Here is a 20,690-nt window from a genome sequence, read left to right as displayed (position 1 = left end):
TTTCAATCAGGCCAGCTTCAGTCGTGGACACTGCCTCACATCCATCCTCTTCAAAGGTGCTCTTGATTCGTTATTTCCACATCCAGATAAAATAGACTTGCTGGGCATCAGAAAACCTCCCTGGGAAATTGAAGAGATACTTGTTAGGCATTGGAGAGAAAATTTCTGAAAATTTGGGACAGATCATGAAGGAATCGAAAGCGACTCACAGAGGATCGGGGGCAAAATTCGATGTGGAACCTAATCCCAGTTTACACATTAATTGATGTAGCATTTTTTTTAATGGGATAATTCACTAAACATTGTTCTGTTTAAAGTTGTACTTCTGGGGAACACAACTAAGATGTTAGGTGAGGAGTTACTCTGCCAAATTTAATTGATTTGGATGTGGGCAGCAAAATGATAAAATATCAAAACAGAAAATGCTGGAAACTGAGCATTTCAAAGCAACGTCTGTGGAGTGAAATACAGGGGTTAACCCTTCAGGTTGATGACCTTCACGATGAAGTTTGCTGATGACACAAAGGTAAAGTGTTTGGTAAACATGGTGAATTACAGACGACTTTGGGAAGACTTAGGTTAGCGCAAAGACAGGCAAGTCACAAGTCACAGTGATCTGTGTGAGGGAATACATTTTGAAAGGGCAATAGAGCTAGAGATATGCTGGATCGTGTGGGTGAACGAAGAGGTCAAAGTGATTCAAAATAACACTTGACAGTGCAAATAAAGCCTCTCAGAAAGCAATGTACGTTACTAATATATACAATGTACAGCTTGGAGTATCCAATTAATGAAGTAACATTAAAGGCACGGAAGGTGTCATAAAGTGTCACGGAGGTGGCAATCAAGTGTCAATTATGAGTTTGGGCTAAGTGTTGCTGGTGCAGGGAATTCTATAGGGATAGGTTAAAATAGAGCACAAAGGATTTCTTTTAATGGAAAACACAAGGCTGTGCATAAGGGAGCTGAAGGGCATCGAAATAAAATTTGATTATGTCAACAAAGAGCAGCACAGAAGAAAAGAAATTAACCACACTAGTGATTGTGTTATAAACGTCGACTGAACTTACGTTTGCCTAATTTGGTGATAGGTTTAAGGCTAGAACGGTCTGCGTTTCTCTGCCATTGGAGATTTAGAGACAGTCCCTCTATTTGCACATAAGCATTGGCTGATTCCGGAAGAGGTGGGTGAACAAGAACCTGGGAGGAGAAATAGACCAGAGCCGGCAGTGAGTGAGCAAGAGCCCAGGAAGAAGAAGCAGACAGGAATCGGATCTGAGTGAGCAGGAACCAGAGGAAGAGGAGCAGAAAGGAGTCGGACTTTGGGTGAGATGTCTCTTGGGATTAAATGATTCTGTCCCCGAGTTACAGCCTGACAGACGGGACCTTCCGTGTCCTGTTTAGTTGGAGGTGTTTTTACGGCTGCTTCGTTCTCTGAGCTGTAAAGGATTCCTTGCTGAAGGCCATCCTGAGCTTTCCCACTGCTGCTCGTCTGTTTAATTTTCAACGGTCTGTTTGTCCTCGGTTGGGGATGAAAGGGTTCAAAAGACAACATTGATCTAAAATCTTCCAAACCGCTTCTGTCATTGCTTCCTGACCTTGGGCTGTTAACAGAGCTCTGCAAAAGGCATTAAAATCAGACAGGTTAAAAAGGAGATAGTAAGAACTGAGGATGCTGGAGTCTGAGATAACAGTGTGGAGCTGGAGGAACACAGCAGGCCTGGCAGCAAGGAATTGAGATGCTTACAGCCATTTGTATTCAAAGAATTGAATTACATTTATCTAACAACTTTGTAGCCTGATGAAAAAGAAGTTATATTTAATATGTATACATTTTATATTCTTTCATGGGATATGAATAAGGCCAGCATTCTTGCCCGTGAGAAAGTATTGGTGAGATACCTTAATTTGTTGTAGTCCCTCTGACATAGACACTATACAGGACTTTGATAGGACTCATGGGTGTTGCACTTATTAAAAGAAAGAAAGTGTATCAAGTATCCTGATGCTAGTGATTTGTTCTTTAGTTACAGAAAGACACATTACTGCATTTTTCTTACTGGAGAGAAGCTTGTGATTCTTTTCAATGGAACAGTTAATTATGTTTGATTTAGCTAGGCATGAAATGTAAAAGCTGTAGATGAATTATTTCCAAAGAAACAAAAAGTGAATGACTAAAGTAAGTTCTCTGAACTAAATATTTTGTAAAAGAGCGTGAAAGTTCATGTTGCATTTAAGGACATAAGAAGTAGGAGTAGGAGTAGCCCATCTGGCCTGTTGAGCCTGCTCTGCCATTCAATAAGACCATGGCTGACCTTTTCATGGACTTGGCTCCACTAACCGGTCCACTCACTATAATCCTTAATTTCTTTACCGTTCAAAAATGTATCTATCTTTGCCTTAAAAATATTCAATGAGGTAACCTCAACTGCTTCTCTGGGCAGGGAATTCCACAGATTAATAACCCTTTGGGTGAAGAAGTTCCTCCTCAACTCAGTCCTAAATCTGCTTCCCTCTTATTTTGAGGCTAAGCCTCCAAGTTCTAATTTCACTTGCCACTGGAAACAACCTCCCTATTACCTATTCCCTTCATAATTTTATGTTTCTATAAGATCCCCCATCATTCTTCTAAATTCCAATGAGTATAGTGCCAGTCTACTCAATCTATCCTCATAAGACAACCCTCTCAACTCCAGAATCAACCTAGTGAACCTCCTCTGCACCCCTTCCAATGTCAATATTTCAGCCTATAACTCAACTTAACATATACACAACACATTATAATTATGTGACTATAAACTTTGGTGAAATATTTCAGTGCAAAGTCCAATACAGAATTCCCTGCAAGTTTACACAGCACTTACAAGGCCACTAGTCAGTTTAAAAATTTTGACACTGCTTCACATGAAGTTAAGTGATCTGCTTATCTATTAGAGATGGAGAGTAAAACCAACAAAACCACGCTTAGGTTGCTCCCATGTCTTTTGATGGGTGACTCTAATCTGTGTACAGTTTCACCAATTTAGACAAACAAACAGTCATCAGAATTGCAAACTGCATCAAATATTTACCTATAAGTATGCATGTCCTGTTAGTGCAAGAAATGTAACCAGCTTAGACCCTAATTACATCATACCTTTGCTGATGTCACTGTGCGCTACAATCTGTTCTTTGCATGTGTTAATGTTCATCATAAATCCTTTCTGCTATACAATAACACTCTTCATGAAAATGTTATGTATGGGATGGGTCAACTGAGCAAATTCCCTGAAGCATGACAGCTTTTACAAGAGTTAAACGAAGTATATGGAAAAATATGTGAACAGATTATAATGACTTTCAACTTGTCAACAAATGTTAAAATAGAATTTTTTTTCTCCATTAACACTATCTGGTTGAATCGTAAACATTGTGTCAGAAAAGGACTTTTATTTCTTACAGATACGAGCCGCACATAAGTCCTTAATAAGCAGCAGGTAAGAAAGTCCAGACCCAGATTATACTGTCAAGTCTTTGGAAAGATACTTGAACCCGTTTGTGCATGCTTACTGTATGTACTGCTGAAGGTTTGATGCACAGTCTACAAGTTTGACAACTGTTCTTTTCTCTAAGTTGTTGAGGTTAAATCAGAGTCAGCTTGCCAGTATGTTCATGTCCTGTGACAGAATGAAAAATACAATCGGCACAACTTTCTCCTGTAGTATCAATTCTTGTAATTGTTCAAGATTTATCATTCTTGTGTTTTTCCCGATGAGGACAAGGTGAAAAGCTTTGGTAATGTTTCTTTTTTCAGCAAAACAAATATTGGTCATGAGATGTGATGAATTTTCAGAACTCGTTTCCACAAAATGCGGTGGAAGTGGAGACCTTAAATATTTTGATGTCAGAAGTAGATTATTGATCATTTTACACCCTTTTGCTTATTGAAGATGGACAGTAATGTAGAATAATCAGATCAGGTATGATCTTATTAAATGGAGAAGCATGCTTGAAGGTCTGATTGGCCTACTTTTCTTCTGTATTTGTATTTTCATATAAAGTGATTTATAGAAGTCCGTAGATCCTCCAGTTTTGTGACTTGCTTTACTATTTAAGTTGCCTCTGATTTTCTGTTTACATTTATCAATTGGAGTAGATTATTATGAAGTAGTGCAGAATCCTGTACAGATTAGACAAAATTATGTGCAACCTCAAAATACAGAAATGAAATTTGGTCAGTGAATTTTGTTTTTCTTAAACCTTGCAGTGCAGGAAATATTATTACTCAATACAAAAGCAAATGTAGAATTTAATAACACAGCTTGCGACACAGAGCACAGTGGTTAGCTTCATAAATAGTAAAATTACACAGCTTAAGATTGTGCAATATGAGTGAAAAAGTATATAGGCAGAATTCACTAAGACACTATTACAGAAAACCTTAAAAGATGGATATTATTGTGTACAGTGGTAAATTTTAGTATTGATTAATATTTGTTGTTTGTGTTTTCCAAAAGCTTGGCTAAAATCTCCCACTAATAAGCTCAGAATAAGTTTGAGTCTGTCTATGAATAATCTTATAGTGATGATAAATAACCTGATTTGCTTGAGCTGTATGACTGCTCAGAAGAAATTAATTCTTTCAAATTATGACTTTGTTTACACAGGGATTCACGGTTGAAAGATGGCAAGCAAGTGTGCAGCATCAGATCCATGGCAAGATTGTATGGAAGTTGCAGTTACTATTGCCCGAGAAGCTGGGGCTGTAAGTAAATTATGAAATTTGAGTTCTGCAAATTTTCTAAGATCAGTAACACTTGTCCACAAATCCTAAATTGTCTAGAGAAATAAAAGACTAATTTTAAACATTCAACTGGACAAATAAAGTAATAAAATAACTTTAAGCTTATGCTTTTCTTTGTTCCATTATACTAGCTCAGGATGAAAACATAATCTTCATAAATTGTAACAAAAGTCTTTTTTTTTTTTTCTGAAGTTTAAGCCTTTCGTCAAAGTAAAAATTGAAAGACTCCCTTGCTCTGTGAGCACAGATTTGTGTTTCCAAGAAATTATTCTACCTGAGAGAGGATAGATTTGATTTCTTCCCTTGGCAGGAAATGTAGCTTTAAATTTTTTTGTCTTTCTACATAATTGTCTGGGATTTTACAGACTCCTGTGGGATAAGAGGACAAACTGGTGAGGAAGGGAGATGTGAAATTGGGCATCATGTGGGTGCAGTCCCCTTCTGTCTAGCTGTGAGGTAACTGAGTCCTTTTCAGTGGTCATTTCACATTCAGTCCCTCCATCATGTGCCTTGAATGAGAGTCTTCTTGGCAGAAAAATCTTCCATGGCTTTTATGTCATTTTTCTAGCCAAGCTGTTGTCCTTTTTACCCTGAGTTTTGGACGTCTCAGAAAGAAGAAAGCTTCTAGCTGACTTTGCTATGAATTTTCTGGCTGGTGAAGCATCAGCTTTTCCATTAACCTCCCAAGGCTTGACTGGGGAATGGACAAAGTGTTCTTGATTGCACTACGTGTGCATATTAACAGTGGCTCTTGGAATTGTTGTCATTTTAATGATAACGTTAATGGACTACTGCCATTTCAAACTGCTAATCAATAAACTTCACTTTAATACATTAGCAACTAAACCCAATGGAAACCATGACTACAACTTCAATAAATAAAAACTAGGAGTCACATGTAGATAGGATAGTGTAGAAGGCGTTTGGTACGCTGGCCTTTATTGGTCAGTGCATTGAGTATAGGAGTTGGGAGGTCATGTTGCAGCTGTAAATGTCATTGATGAGGCCACTATTGGAATACTGCGTGCAATTCTGGTCTCCCTGCTGCATGAAGGATGTTGTGAAACCTGAAAGGATTCAGAAAAGATTTACAAGGATATTGCCAGGGTTGGAGGGTTTGAGCTATAGGGAGAGGCTGAATAGGCTGGGGCAGTTTTCCCTGGAGCGTCGCAGGCTGAGGGGTGACCTTATAGAGGTTTATAAAATTGTGAGGGGAATGGATTGGATAAATAGACAAGGTCTTTTCCCCGGGGTGGGGGAGTCCAAAATTAGATGGCATAGGTTTAAGGTGAGAGGGAAAAGACTTAAAAGGGACCTAAGGGGCAGCTTTTTCACACAGAGGGTGGTGCGTATGTGGAATGAGCTGCCAGAGGAAGTGGTAGGGGCTGGTACGATTACAACATTTAACAGGCATCTGGATGGGTATATGAATAAGAAGGGTTTAGAGGGATCTGGGCCAAATGCTAGCAAATAGGACTAGATCAGTTTAGGATATCTGGTCGGCATGGACAATTTGGACCGAAGTGTGATTTTAAAGGATCGACTGCTCCACTGATAATATGGTGTAATATGATATGGTGTTACTACTTTGCATCTTCTGCTATTAGCTGCCCCCTAAAAATCCAATCCAATTGTTTTTAGCACCCATAACATGCAATATTTGAGCCAAAAAAAATTAATGTATGTAAAGGAGGTTGGCATAACTGCACAACTCTGAGAGGGAGCAGCCTTTATCAGTCATTGAACTGCTGAAATTTTACATGGTGTGATTCATATATTTTGGAATATATGTGAAAACCGGATATGTATTTAAATAGGTTTGCTGTTAATGTATAAATGTGCAGGAGTATCCACACATATAATGTTGAAGCAATGTGCAAATAAGATACTCCCAGTTTTATTATTGTGATGATTATTTGGTTAGTGTACTTTGTCAATTATAGTGTGTTTGGTGTATTTTTTGCAATTTGAACATGTATTGTTCACTCAAATAGCTTTGCTGAATTGCACTAGGTTTAGTTGAGCACTTTTCTTATTTAACTAGGTCATAGAATCCCTACAGTGTGGAAACAGGCCCTTCAGCCCAGCAAGTCCACACCGACCCCCCAGAGCATCCCACCCAGACCCATCTCCCTAATCTACACATTCCTGAACACCATGGACAATTTAGCATGGCCAATCCACCTAACCTGCATGTCTTTAGACTGTGGGAGGAAACCGGAATACCTGGAGGAAACCCATGCAGACACGGGGAGAATGTGCAAACTCCACACAGACGGTCACCCAAGGGTGGAATTGAACCCAGATCCTTAGCACTGTGAGGCAGCATTGCTAATCACTGAGCCACCGTGCCGCCCAACTAAGCTAAATGTTTAATTTTGTCAAATCTTTAGAAAATGCCAAGTTGAGGCAGAAGTATTAATATTAGGGAGAAAAATACTTATATGATGGAGGAAAAAGTGAAGATATTTTATTTTCAAGAGTTAATGGTGGTTGTCTTTTCCCTAGGATGGGGAATTTCAAGGCTAGGGGATATGTTTTTAAGGTGAGAGGAGAGAGATTTAAAAAGACATGAGGAGAAAATTTTTTACACAGAGGGTCTTTTGTGTGTGGAATAAACTTCCAGAGGAAGTGGTGGATGTGGGTACAATTACAATGTTTAAAAGATATTTGGATAAGCACATGAATAGGAAATTTTTGGAGTGATATGGGCCAGGAGTAGGCATGTGGGAATAGTTTAGTTCAGCTTGGACTGAAGAGTCTGTTTCCATGCTGTATGACTCTATGACTATAAGCTGAAATGCAAATTCTGTTCCTGTAGGAAACTGCAAGGTTGAATAACAGAGAAAATGAGAGAGTTTCATGGAATTCTGTTCACTATTTTTCATTAAATTACTTATTATTTTAGGTTATTTGTGATGCTTTGAGAAAAGAAAAGAATGTTCAGGTTAAAAGCTCTCCTGCAGACTTGGTGACCGAAACTGATCAAAATGTTGAGAAAATGATAATAGGCACGCTAAAGAAGAAGTTTCCTTCTCACAGGTAAAGAATATTGTAATAATCTGAGTGGGAGGCGAAATAGTAATCATTACTGCAGCCAATTAATGTAATACAAAAAATATGCTCATTTCTATGTTTCCAAATGAAATTTTGTGCATACACAGTAGTTTGGGATGAAATGCCTTTATACCAGTGTTAATCGATATTTTGTATATTCTCTGTGCTCTGAACAAAACCTTATAATTTCATGAAGAAAGAGATATTTTGCAAAGACTATTGCAATCTTTTTTACCTATTTTTTCGTAAAGAAACTGCTGACATAAACTCACATTAATTTTTTTTAGTGAAAATGTATGACCTAGTTTGATTATGAGTATTTTGAGAACTTGCTTTCAAGGCTTTAACATGATAACATGAAGAAAGTACTTGTTGGTGATAGCTGGTGAAATGTGGAAATTCTGCAGATTTGCAATAAACTACAGAATGGTTGAAAGTTTAATACCTTGCTGTAACTTTATTTCAGTTTTATTGGTGAAGAGTCAGTTGCAGATGGAGCAGCAAGTATGCTTACGGATAATCCAACATGGATAATTGATCCCATTGATGGAACTACTAATTTTGTCCATAGGTATGATATTTGGCTGGGAAAGCCTGTGCTTTTGGACAAGTGTGCAGTTTAGAGCTGTGTTGATCCGATTAAATTGAAGTTGATTTTCTAGAATGCGCTTGAGGAATGTTGTCTAAATATGGTTCATTATTTCTAAGTATCACCAATGAAGCTCTAAAACGTTTTATTTGGAGACTTTAAGATGATTGATGGGAAATTAACAAAAGTGGATATTGTTCATTGAACTGAAATAATTCTGTTTTTTCAGGTTTCCTTTTGTAGCAGTATCTATTGGCTTTTCTGTGAACAAACAGGTAACACATACATCATGTATTCATTTTAATTATTTTGCTCTGAACATATTCTGCTATCAGTGTATGAATGATTTAACATTGAGAAGCAATTGAGACAATTGTAAGCAGCGAGAAAGTTTTAATGTATGTGACATGCTACATATTTCACACTTATTGGGATGAACTATTTCTTGCCTGTATTGGCATCCTGTCCAAGAGTGACTCAAATTTAAAATTCTCTTTTTCTGTATTTAAACTCTCCTTGACCTTGAATCATATTATCTTTAGGGTTGTGAATCTTTAGAATTCTCTATCCAAGAGTGTTATAGATGCTCCATTATTGGCTAAATTTAACATGGAGTTTTTGTGTTACAGGGAATTGAAAGATTTGGGGCTATTAGTGGGAGAGTGGAAATGAGTGAGAATATCAGCATTCGGCCATATTGAATGATGGAGGATGCTTGAGAAATTGATTGGTCTACACTCCTCCTTCTTCTTGTGATCTTTTCTGTCTTTTTTAATATCTCGTCCTCCTCCTTGTTCTGCAACCCTCCATGAACTCTGCATTCCTCTAACACAAGCCTGTTGTGAATTCCCTCTCACCTTATCCTGCCATTGGTGGCTGTGTCTACAACTAGTCAAATCTAGGGTCTGGAGTTCCCTCAGTAAATTGTTTTATCATTTTATGTTACTCCTTGACAAAACATTCGGCTACTGGCTACAATGCCAACTTTTTTTGGTTGGTATCAGATTTTACCTGATTAATTTACTGTGAAGCAGCTTTGTATTTGTTACTGTGTTAAAATCACTTTATAAATGCAAGTCATTATTAAATTGTATCTCCATATTTATTTTTTGAATTCCACATGGTAATTTTAAAAGATGAAGCTAATAGATTTTCTAATGTACTGAGTCTCCCATTTTCTGTTTATTGCATGTAGACTGAAATTGGTATTGTATATAGCTGTGTGGAAGACAAGATGTACACAGCTCGAAAAGGGCAAGGTGCGTTCTGCAATGGGAAACGACTGAAAGTGTCCGGACAAGAAGGTGAGTTAGTTAGTATTTTTGGATTGCTTCTGGTTGCAAGGATGGTAAATTGGTATGGTATCTTTGGTAAGTAATTATGAAGAGTGAGTTTGAGACTCCCTCATGTTGAGGCTTCAGGAATGAAATGGTCATTGAAGACATGGCTGCCTAAAGATGGAATTAGGTAGAGGAAAAAGGAAAATAGGGTGGAGTCATGCACGGTGATGTTCAAAATTATGTCAGATAGCAGATTTGAATTTCAACCTTCATAATTTTAATTATATTGGAAATGTGATTACCTTTTGAATTTTAAAATAATGCTTATTAAAATTGTAGTGTTGATTTTGAAGTAGCATCGTGGATTTGATTGCTTCTTGCTTGGTGACATTAGATACAACAGAGACAAAACTCAGTCTGTCTTTGTTCTCAGATAAGATGTTTCTCCCATGTTTTGGGGATGCAAAAGAATGTTTTAATTTAAAAATCTTTAGCCATTGCCTAGACAACACAGACAATTTGTAAATACCTCTCTACGAGCCGTTGTAAATTATCACAGGCAGAAAGTTAGTGGGATATGTTTTGTCCCCTCTGTAGTGCAGTATCTGGAATACTTTGCAGAGTGGGAATTGATGTAGTTGCTTTCATATGCATATTTGTCAATTCCTAATGTGTCATAGATTTATATGCATCTTTTTTTAATTGCAGGCTTCTTTTGTGAGTAGCTATTGATTTACATTCATCCATGCAGATGTAGATATTCTGTCTCCACAGTGATTCCTGTACAAAATAATGACACTGTTAAGACTTGACCTTGTGGTTAGAGTTCAATTTCTTGCATCCCAAATGGAAATTTATTTCGGGTGGATTACTGTTCCTTTACGTAGCACATATTCTCAGGATGTCCAGTAGTATTTCTGTACCAATGAATCACTTTTTAAAGTGTAGTTCATTCTGAAATTCTATATCTGACAAGCCAACTGTGCGAACACCATCATCACTGGAACTGCTATAATAGAAAGTAAGTAGAAATGTTGCTTTGATTTAGGCTAAAGAGGCAATAGATGTGGCTGTATCTCAGGGATATGATTTAAGGCTGTCCCTGTTATGTAGGTTAACACTGTATCCCAATTGCTTACAGTAAAGTCCCACAAACAGTATTATAATGAGACACGTTAATGTGAGATTTTATTTATTTGTTTATTTATATTATAGTTCTCAGATCATATTATAGTACTAATTTTCTTTTCACCCTTTACTGATCTTTGTCCAAAAATTGATAAACTAATAAAACAATGTCGTTAGAGTCTTGGTAGATTTAGTTGCTTGTAGAGGTCAACTTTTTTTAATCCCCTTGTGGGAAGTGGATGTAAGCATTTATTGCCCTTCTCTAGTTGCCCTTGAGAAGGTGGTGGTGAGCTGCCACCTTGAACCTCTGTGGTCCATGTGCTATAGGTAGAGCCACAATGCTGTTAGGGAAGAAATTCCAAGATTTTGACCCAGTAACAGTGAGGGAAGAATATTCCCAAGGCAGAATAGTGAATGGCTTGGAGGGGAACTTGCCAGTCGTGGTAAGGACATCGCTGGCTAGGCAGCATTTATTGCCCATCCCTAAATGCCCAAAGGGCAGTTAAGAGTCAGCCACATTGCTGTGGGTCTGGAGTGACATGTAGGCCAGACCAGTTAAGGATGGCAGTTTCCTTCCCTAAAGGGCATTAGTGAACCAGATGGATTTTTCCAACAATTGACAATTGATTCACAGTTACCATTAGATTCTTAATTCCAGATATTTATTATGAATTCAAATTCCACCAACTGCCATGGCAGGATTCAAACTTTCGAACCCGGGTTACCAGAATGTTATCTGGGTCTCTGGATTAACAGTCCAGTGGTATTACCACGAGGCCATCACTTCCCCAGTGTATCTGCTGCCTTTGTCCTTCTAGATGGAAGTGATCATTGGTTTGGAAGGTGCTGTCTAAGAATCTTTGGTGAATATCTGCAATGTATCTTGCTGATGTTGGTGGTGGAGGGAGTGGATGTTTGTGAATGTGGTCCACAAGCAGGCTGCTTTGTCCTGGATGGTGTCAACTACAGAAAAAAATCGAATATGTAGAGTATATCAAGAGTATAATAATCCACAAGGGAATTAGGGAGTGTGAATTAGCCTTATAAGTCAGGTTAATGCTGATGCATCATTTACAAGTTGCTGAGAAGCTGTGTGTATCCATGCGCAGGAGCAGATTTGCAATAAGTTGATATTCATTATGCCACACTTTTAATTGAATAATAATTTGCCTTTTAAATTTGTAGACATCAGCAAAGCTCTTATAGTAACTGAGCTTGGATCAAATCGCACACCTGAAGTTTTGAAGACGGTCCTTTCAAACATGGAAAAACTAATCTCTATTCCAAGCCATGGGTAGGTGTCATTACTTCTTGCGTCATTTGTGAGAGCAAACTTCTATGTTTGGGGACCGTAGTTCATTCAGCTAAAGCTTTAGCTGGAACAGATGAAACGTTTACAGTTTTCTTTGCTAGAAACTCCTAGAATGAACTAAGGTTACACTTCTGAGACCAGAGTTCCAGTCTAGTCTAGACTTGTGGGTGAGCGTCCCCTACTTATTACTGACTGTTGAGGTCCTACTGAAAATGTGTTTTAGTCATCACAAATCCAACATTGAGGTGTGTGTTAAAAGTAAGAGGGTAGAGAGTACTGGTACCTTAGGACAAACTGAATAGATGACACCAAACTTGAATTTTAAAAACCTTCAGAATATAATTTATGATGGTTAGAAGTCTGTCAATTTTACTCTGCGAAAAATGAAGTTGGGAAGAGGACAAAATCATTGTTATAAATCAAGAAGTGGGGGAGAATGGAGTTTTGAGTTGGTAGCAAATTACGAGAAGATCTGTCATGGAAAACAAATGATTTCTGATATCAGCATTGACAATACATGTGTGGCGGAAGGTGTTTTTAGAATTTGTGAGACAAATGGAGAATCATGGAATCACTACAGTATAGAAGCAGGCCATTCAACACATTGAGTCCATACAAACCCTCTGAAGAGTATCCACCTCCCTTACCCTATCCCTACATTTCCCATGATTAATTCACCTAGCTTGCACATCCCTGGACATTATGGGCAATTTAGCATGGCCAATCCACCTAACCTGTTCAGCTTCGAACTGTTGGAGGAAATTGAAGTACCCGGAGGTAACCAACATAGACACAGGGAGAATGTGCAAAGTCCACACAGATGGTCGTCCGAAGCTAGAATTGAACTTGGGTCTCTGGCGCTGTGAGGCAGCAGTGCTAATTACTGAGCCAACATGCTGCGCCATGACTAGATGGCGGCAGGAGAAAAGGGAAGAGAGCTTTGAGAGGTGGGGTAAACTGAATGATGTGAGCTGATTTTTCGTAAGTACCGTCCAGGAATGTGCCATATGTGTTTGGTGAGTGAATCTCTCGGTAAAGCAGCAGTGTTGAAATCCAGGACACACTTGGCCTTCTAGAGGCCGATGTTTGAATATATTTCATGTGAGAATTTGATTTGAGTTCAGTTGTTATTGAGGCCAAAAGTGTTCAGGGTTTTTTTCAGTAATCATCCACTGGGATGTAGGTATCACTGTCTGGGCCAGCATTTATTGTTGCCCTTGAAGGTGGTGGTGAGCTGCAGTCTATTTGCTGTAGGTAAGTGGGTGGGAGGTCCAGGATTTTGATCCAGTGACACTAAAGGAATGGTGATTTATTTCCAAGTCAGGATGGTGAGAGACTTGGAGGGAAACTTGCAAGTGGGGTGTTCCCATATATCTGCTGCCCTAAACTTCCAGATGGAAGTGGGTGTGATTTTGGAAGATGATGTTGAAGGAGCCTTGCTGAATTTCTACAGTGCAGTGCAATGTGTAGATAGCACACACTGCTGTTACTGGGTGTCAGTGGTGGTGACTGAATGTTTGTGGTTGTGGTGCCAGTCAAGTGCTGCTTTGTGCAGGATGGTGTCAAGCATCTTGGGTATTGTTGGAGTTGCTGTCATTCCAGCAAGTGGAGAGTGTTCCATCACACTCCAGTCTTGTACCTTGTAGACAGATGTCTTTGCAGGTTAAAGAGCTGAGTTACTTGCTGTGGGATTAGTAGCCTGTGATCTGCTCTTGTAGCCATTGTGGTTATGTGGAAAGTTCAGGTCAGTGGTAATGCCTAGGATGTTAATATCTGGAGATTCAGTGATGACAACATCATTGAATATAAAGGGGCAGTGGTTAGATTCTGCTCTTTTGGAGGTGGTCAGTGCCTGGCACTTGTTTGGCACAACTGTTACTTGCCACTTGTCAACCCAAATCTGGATATTGTCTAGATAAAGAGTTGCGAATGGTGCTGAGCATTGTGCTATCATCAGTGAACTTCCCATTTCTCACCTTATGATAGCTGAGTATGGTTGGACCTAAGACGTGATCCTGAGAGTTCCCGCAAGGGTGTCCTGGAGATGAGATGACATCGTCCAACAACCACAACTATCTTTCTTTGTGCTAGTCATCACTCCAACTTTGGGAGAGTTCTGACCCTGATTCCCATTAATTCCAGTTTTGTCTGGGCTCTTTGACATCACACTTGTTGAAATGTGGTCTCAATGACAAGAACTGTCATTCTCTCCTCAGCACTGGAATTCAGCTATTTTTCCCACATTTGAACCAAGGCTGTAATGAGGTCAGGAGTTGACTGGCCCTGCAGAGCCCAGACTGGACATCAGTGAGCTGGTTATTGCTAATCAAGTGGACAATTGATTGATAGCAATGTTGACAATCCCTTCCATCATTTTACTGATTTGTCCTGCTTTTTATGAGCAGGGCATACCTGGGCAATTTTCCACATTGTCGAGTTAATTCCAGTGTGGTAACTGTATTGAAATAGCTTGGCTAGGAGTGAGGCAAGTTCTGGAGCACAAGTCTATTCCGGAATCTTGTCAGGTTCCATCTTGCAGTATCCATTTTTTCCAGGCATTTCTTGATATCACATGGAGTGGATTTCATTGGCTGAAGACTTGCAAAAATAAATGACTAAGCGTGGGTTTGCCAAAGAAAGGAGCTTTGTTTGAGCTTGCAAGACATCAATAAATCAATAAATCATACTTGAGGAATGGATTGAAGGTATTTTGTTGCTTTTAGTATGGATAGCATCAGAATTGCATATTTGGAGTAGGCTGCCAGAGGAAGTGGTGGAGGCTGGTACAATTACAACATTTGAAAATGCATCTGGATGGGTATATGAATAGGAAGGATTTAGTAGGATGTGGACCAAACACTGGCAAATGGGACTGGATCAATTTAGGATGTCTGGTCAGCATGGAAGAGTTGGACCGAAGGGTCTATTTCCCTGTTGTATAACTCTATTACTTCTTCTACCCGTATGCTGTAGGTGGGTTCAAAACAGAAGTTTGACTCTCAGCTGGACCCAACAGTCTTGACTTCAAATACCTTTCACACTAGTTTTCCCCACCAAACAAGATAGCACATATTCAAATTCCACTGGTAAGGATGAAATTCAATGAGTTTCACAGCTTTACAAGTCATCAAAATAAACTTATTTGGATTCAGCAGGACATGACCTTATCTTTAACCCTATCATATGATTTGTGTTTGTCATAATCTAGGCTACTTGCTAAGCAGAGAAGTTGCAATTATTTACTTTCTTGAATTCACACTAACCATGTTTTACAACCTCTTTATAGTCCCCTACCACGCTATGTGTGTCTTGGTGCTCTCTTAAAGGTTGTCTGTTTATACCATTTATTGCTTCATCTTCCCTGCCAATGAAGTGGGCCTCTTTCACTGTCCAAGGTTGACTGCTCATAAGAATTCAGCTAAATCCCTTCATGTTAGTTTGTACATTGCATTTTTAATTTCACAATACTCATATAGGTATGTGTAACATATAATGACAGTTACCTGAATAGACTTGATTATTGTGGGATCATCCTTTTCTTCTGGTTCTTGCTAAACTACAAACTTCGCGCTGGTTGTTACTAGATGTCTCTTATCCTTTCAAGGTTATTCTTTATCAAACTGTCTCTGTACAAAGATCTGCAGCTGTGTGTTCATAATAGGACTCTTTGTGTATTAATTGTAAGATTTTTTTTGTGCTATCTCAGTCTTGTTACCTTGAATTTATCCAATCCACAAAGCTACATTTATCCTAATTTATGTTCTCACTTTAATACTAAACAGCCGTTGCTTCAGTTTACAAAAAATTGTATGCCACTTTTATGTTAGCTAAAAATCTACAGGCAGCCATTTTTGTCACCTTTAGTCATGGGCTGCCCCAACACATCCTCAGCACTCGGCTTCCACCTATTTATGCACTATCCACAATCTTTGCTTTCCTCATCCAAGTTATAATATATATTGTAATTAATTGTGGCCCCAGCATTGATACCTGTGGTCCTTCACTATTACAGGTTGCCATCCTGAAAATGTCCCCTTTTATGGCTTTGCTCCTCCCTATCTTTGTAATCTCATCTAGTCCCATAACTCTGAGATATCTGCACTAATCTAATTCTGGCTTCTGGAGTGTCTCTGATTTAAATTGTTACACCATTGGTGGCCGTGTCATTGGTTGCCTAGGCCCTGTGCTCTGGAATTTCCTCTCTCCACTTTTCTATCCTTGCTTATGACACTCCTTAAAACCACACTCTATGACTAAGCTTTTAGCAATTTAACCTATTACCTCCTGGTGTGCTTGATGTTATAAAGCTCCTGTTAAGTCCATTTTAACACTTTACGCTAAATGTGCTACAGAACTATAAGTTGTTCCAAACCTTGCAGGTAAGTAGTCGTGAATGCTATTCGTTCAGAGAACTCTCGCATTAGTATGTGGAAAAGATGTTTTGACTTCCATTCTTTTAAATATTTCATGAATGTATTTTAGAGTTCGAGCTCTGGGAACTGCAGCTGTAAACATGTGCATGGTGGCAACTGGTGGTGCTGATGCCTACTATGAGATGGGTATTCACTGCTGGGATATGGCAGCAGCTACACTAATCGTTTTGGAGGCTGGTGGTGTTGTGCTGGATATATCAGGTAGTTTTGGGACAACTGCTCACTGTTAATGCACACAATTTGAACTTGTCAGCATGGATTTTTTGATAATATGAATGGATTCAAATCATTTTTATAAAAACAAAAGTACTTTCAGATTTAGCAAATTTGAACCAAGTGTCTTGCTAGGTAATACCCAGAGGGTAGTTAAGAGTCGACCACATTTTTTTGTGGGTCTGGAATCATACATAGGCCAGACCAGGAAAGGATGGTAGATTTCCTTACCTGAAAGGAAACTAGTGAACCCATTACTGGGACCAGATTTCAATTCCAGATGAATTTATCAAACTTGAATTCCTCCAGTGCTGTCCCCAGACCAGTCCCAGTACCATATTCATCCATGCCTTGTCTATTCCAGTGCTCTGCTGAAAGGCTTCCAATCCATAGTAAGCTTCACATAATCAGAAACCCTGATGCTGATATAATGGTTTGCTCAACATCGCTCCCATCTTCATTGACTTATAATAGTTCCAGGGCTCCCAGTGCCTCAAAATTTAAAAACCCTGTCCGTGTTGAGCTCCTCTCTGAGCAAGCTGTTAAAATCTGATTGTTTGACTCAGCAGCTTTTTTCTGATTATGCATTAGGATGGCTTTCTTTATAACAGTGCTATATAATTGCAGCGTGTTTTCCTCATTTCATACATGCAACACAGTATAAAATTGCAAGTACACTAATAATCTTTGGAAGAAAATCCATTATCTGCTGGAGTCTTATGCATTGCTGTTAGAATTATAGATAATGTCACCATTTTAATCTATTCTTAACTTGATGTCTTTAAAGGTTATTTTGAGTCAAATTTTAAAGATCACCTACAACCGTGAGAACACATTGTTATATCCCTCTTCTTTTCATGACACTTTGTTTTATCCTTTCAGGAGGACCATTTGATCTGATGTCATGCAGAGTGATTGCTGCAAGTAGCAGAGCCATTGCAGAGAGAATAGCAAAAGAAGTGCAGATAATCCCCTTTCAGAGAGATGATCAGAAGGAATGAGAATGTATTTCTCAATACCAGTTTTTTTTTTTTAATACATTTACTCCAATTTAAATAGATTTTCAGTCTTTCATTTGCAAATGTAATAGGAATACCTTTGAACTCATCAGGTGGAATTGATGAACTTCAATTTCAGTAGTCGATGTACCTTGTACTGTAATGCGATATTCATCAATATCTTACAATAAAAGAATTTCCGGCTTCTGTGGAAGCTGATCAGAAACTGATGGATTCAAATGCAACTAGAATTTGAATTATTGCTACCAGTGGTCCATGTGGACATTTCCTCACTTGCTATCTTTTGAAGTATATGAACATATTCCTTAATTGTTTCGATAATGAATGTTGATGAGAGCATAAATTGAATGCAATAAACATATTATTTTGGGGTAGAGTTTCTGCGTTGGTTGCAATGCAGAATTGCAGCTAATTGACATAAATTTTGTCTAAAATTGCACCCATTTTAATAACTGTTTTCTTAAGTTTCTAATCAAATTTATTTTTATATTGACAAGTACAAATTTTATCATGGAGCAATAAAATTGGACTGTTAAAATGGTACATATGAAATAAATTGTTTTAGAAGATATTCTTTGTATTTGAGTTCTAACTTTATGTAGTTTGATTTAATATAGCTGAACTTGTGTTTATCACAAGAAATAAGCACTTTACTCAGTGTCCAGTCAACATATGAATAATCTGAGTTTAGGATAATGAAAATGAATTCCCAAAAATATAAAGGATAATTTGTTGGTTATTCATACAATACACAGTTGCCTACTTATAAAACGTATGAACATTGACAGAGAGATAAAGTGGCTTGGATCCATTCAGCCTATATCACAGAACTGTGATACAGTGTGCATCACAAAATATGAAATCTGCATCCCACCCAAAATGGTGAAATATCTCTAGAGAGCCCGTTTGTGAGGGAAAGTGTTGAGAAATTCCTGTCTGACTTGGAGCTAATCCAGAGGATCACTCTTGCCTGGACTTTCCTGAGGTACCTTTCGACAGGCAGAAACAGATTTTGGCTTTCACTTGAAGTCAGTATGGAGGATTTAGGCCAAACGGCCTGTTTCCTGCTCTATGACTCTACAACTCTTATGAAGAATAAAATGTATTAATGTCCTTGTGCCCACAAACATCAAACTTAATTTTTAGAACCTCTTCAAAGACCTGGAAATGAACACTCCCAAAAGTGAATAATTCACCAGAGGTTACAGCCATGTTATGGATGTGATTGGTTTCTAGTTCAGTGTTTTTAAAATTAGTATAAATGATCATAGAAATTTAATTTTCACTGAATGTAGCTTGCACTTGCAATACAGTGATCTTTTGAGTATTGTTTTGATTTTGGGTGAATTGTGTTGGGAAAACCAATGCACGCAAGTGGAAACTCTACCCCTCTGTATATAATAAATGGAACTGATACAAATGTAAAATCATTTTTTCTAAGAATGTGGAAACGTCTAGGTATTTTGAAACTCGTGACAAATGCTTTCAGCTGAATTCTCCTTAATTTCATCCACACCTCTTTGCAAGTTAGAGACATTTGTTCTGACTGGAAATGAAAATTAGCCCCATTCATTAAATTCAGAATCTGACTTCTAAATTGAGTTTTTGCCTTTCCTCAACCTAACTTGTACTCAGTACTCTGCCTGCACGTTTGTTTTACCAGTGCTACCCACTTTACTCACATTTACCCAGCCTGTGTACAATTGAATGCAATAGTTTACATACCTTTCAAACATAAATTTGGCCCTCAACCATCTGCCCTTGAAACTGCAGAACTCTGTGAGGTCTGGGGAAAATCTGAGTAATCTGGGACATGAATCATAAAAATGTTAGTATGCAGGTCCAGCGTGTGATTAGGTAGCATTGTGTTCCCAGTTATTACAAGGGAATGGATTATAAGAGTAAAGAAGTTTTGATACTGTTGTACTGGGCAATCATGAGACCACAGCTCGAATCCAGTGTACATATTTGGCATCCTTATTTAAGAAAGGACATAAATGCATTAGAAGGGGTTCAAAGAAAATTTGCTCAAATGATATCCCTCCAATCCCAGGTTATCTTATGAGGAAAATTCAGACAGACCTGACCTGAATAAAGTTTAGAAGAAGAAGTAATCTTATTGAAACACGGACAATCCTGAGGGGACTTGCTGGAGTAGATGACTGAATGGTCGTTTTGTCTGTAAAATCATAAAATCCCTAGAGTGTGGAAGCAGACCATTCAGCCCATTGAGTCCGCACTGACCATCTGAAGTGTAACCCACTGAGACCCACCACATCCCCGTAGCCCTGCATTTCCCATGGCCAGTCCACCTAACCTGCACATCTTTGGCCTGTGGGAGGAAACCAGAACATTCGAAGGAAACCCACACAGACATGGGAGAACATCAAACTCCACAAAGACTGCCACCTGAGGCTGGAATCAAACCCAAGTCCCTGTTGCTGTGAGACAGCAGTGCTAACCAGTGAGGCACCATGCAGATGCAAGAATGAGGGGACACAATTCAAAAAAAGAGTCTCCCATTCAAACTAGAGGGGAGGAGACTCTTTTTTTCCCTCAGAGTCATGAATCCTTTGGCAGTCTCTTCCCCTGGAGACTGGTAGGAATAGGGTCATTTGATATTTTGAAAGCACAGATATATAACCTTTGACTCCCTTGTTAGTCAATAATCTATTGGGGCTAAGTGGATTCAGGGCCACAGTCAGATCAGCCATGATCTAATCGAATAGTAGAGGAGGTTCAAGAGGCCAAACTGGTCTCCTTCTGCTTCCAATTTGTATATTCAAATGTATGTCCTGACTTCAGAGAGGTATTAAAGAGCTGTTGTAAAGCTGTAAAATGGATAGTAGTTTAGCATGGTGTGTCAAACCAGATTA

At 38.6% G+C, this 20,690-nt stretch overlaps 1 protein-coding gene across 3 annotated transcripts; it reads left to right on the top strand.

The window, feature by feature from the left end:
* Positions 1-1,057: 1,057 nt before the first annotated feature.
* Positions 1,058-18,394, top strand: impa1 (inositol monophosphatase 1). 3 transcript variants are annotated; one of them, XM_048596295.1, is made up of 10 exons: positions 1,058-1,326; positions 3,442-3,476; positions 4,647-4,744; positions 7,692-7,825; positions 8,307-8,411; positions 8,659-8,704; positions 9,625-9,733; positions 12,023-12,131; positions 16,632-16,783; positions 17,678-18,394. In XM_048596295.1, the coding sequence occupies exons 3-10, from the start codon at positions 4,664-4,666 to the stop codon at positions 17,794-17,796; spliced, it is 855 nt and encodes a 284-aa protein (XP_048452252.1). In that variant the 5' UTR covers positions 1,058-1,326; positions 3,442-3,476; positions 4,647-4,663; the 3' UTR covers positions 17,797-18,394. The 3 variants fall into 3 exon arrangements, with proteins under 3 accessions (XP_048452252.1, XP_020376086.1, XP_048452253.1); XM_020520497.2 differs by lacking the exon at positions 3,442-3,476; XM_048596296.1 differs by lacking the exons at positions 1,058-1,326; positions 3,442-3,476 and adding an exon at positions 3,611-3,959.
* The last annotated feature ends 2,296 nt before the right edge of the window (positions 18,395-20,690 follow it).

Source organism: Rhincodon typus, chromosome 4 (assembly GCF_021869965.1).
Source record: "Rhincodon typus isolate 14 chromosome 4, sRhiTyp1.1, whole genome shotgun sequence".
Taxonomy (NCBI): domain Eukaryota; kingdom Metazoa; phylum Chordata; class Chondrichthyes; order Orectolobiformes; family Rhincodontidae; genus Rhincodon; species Rhincodon typus.
The sequence above is the reverse complement of the archived record's forward strand: the minus strand, read 5'-3'. Positions and strand labels throughout refer to the sequence as shown.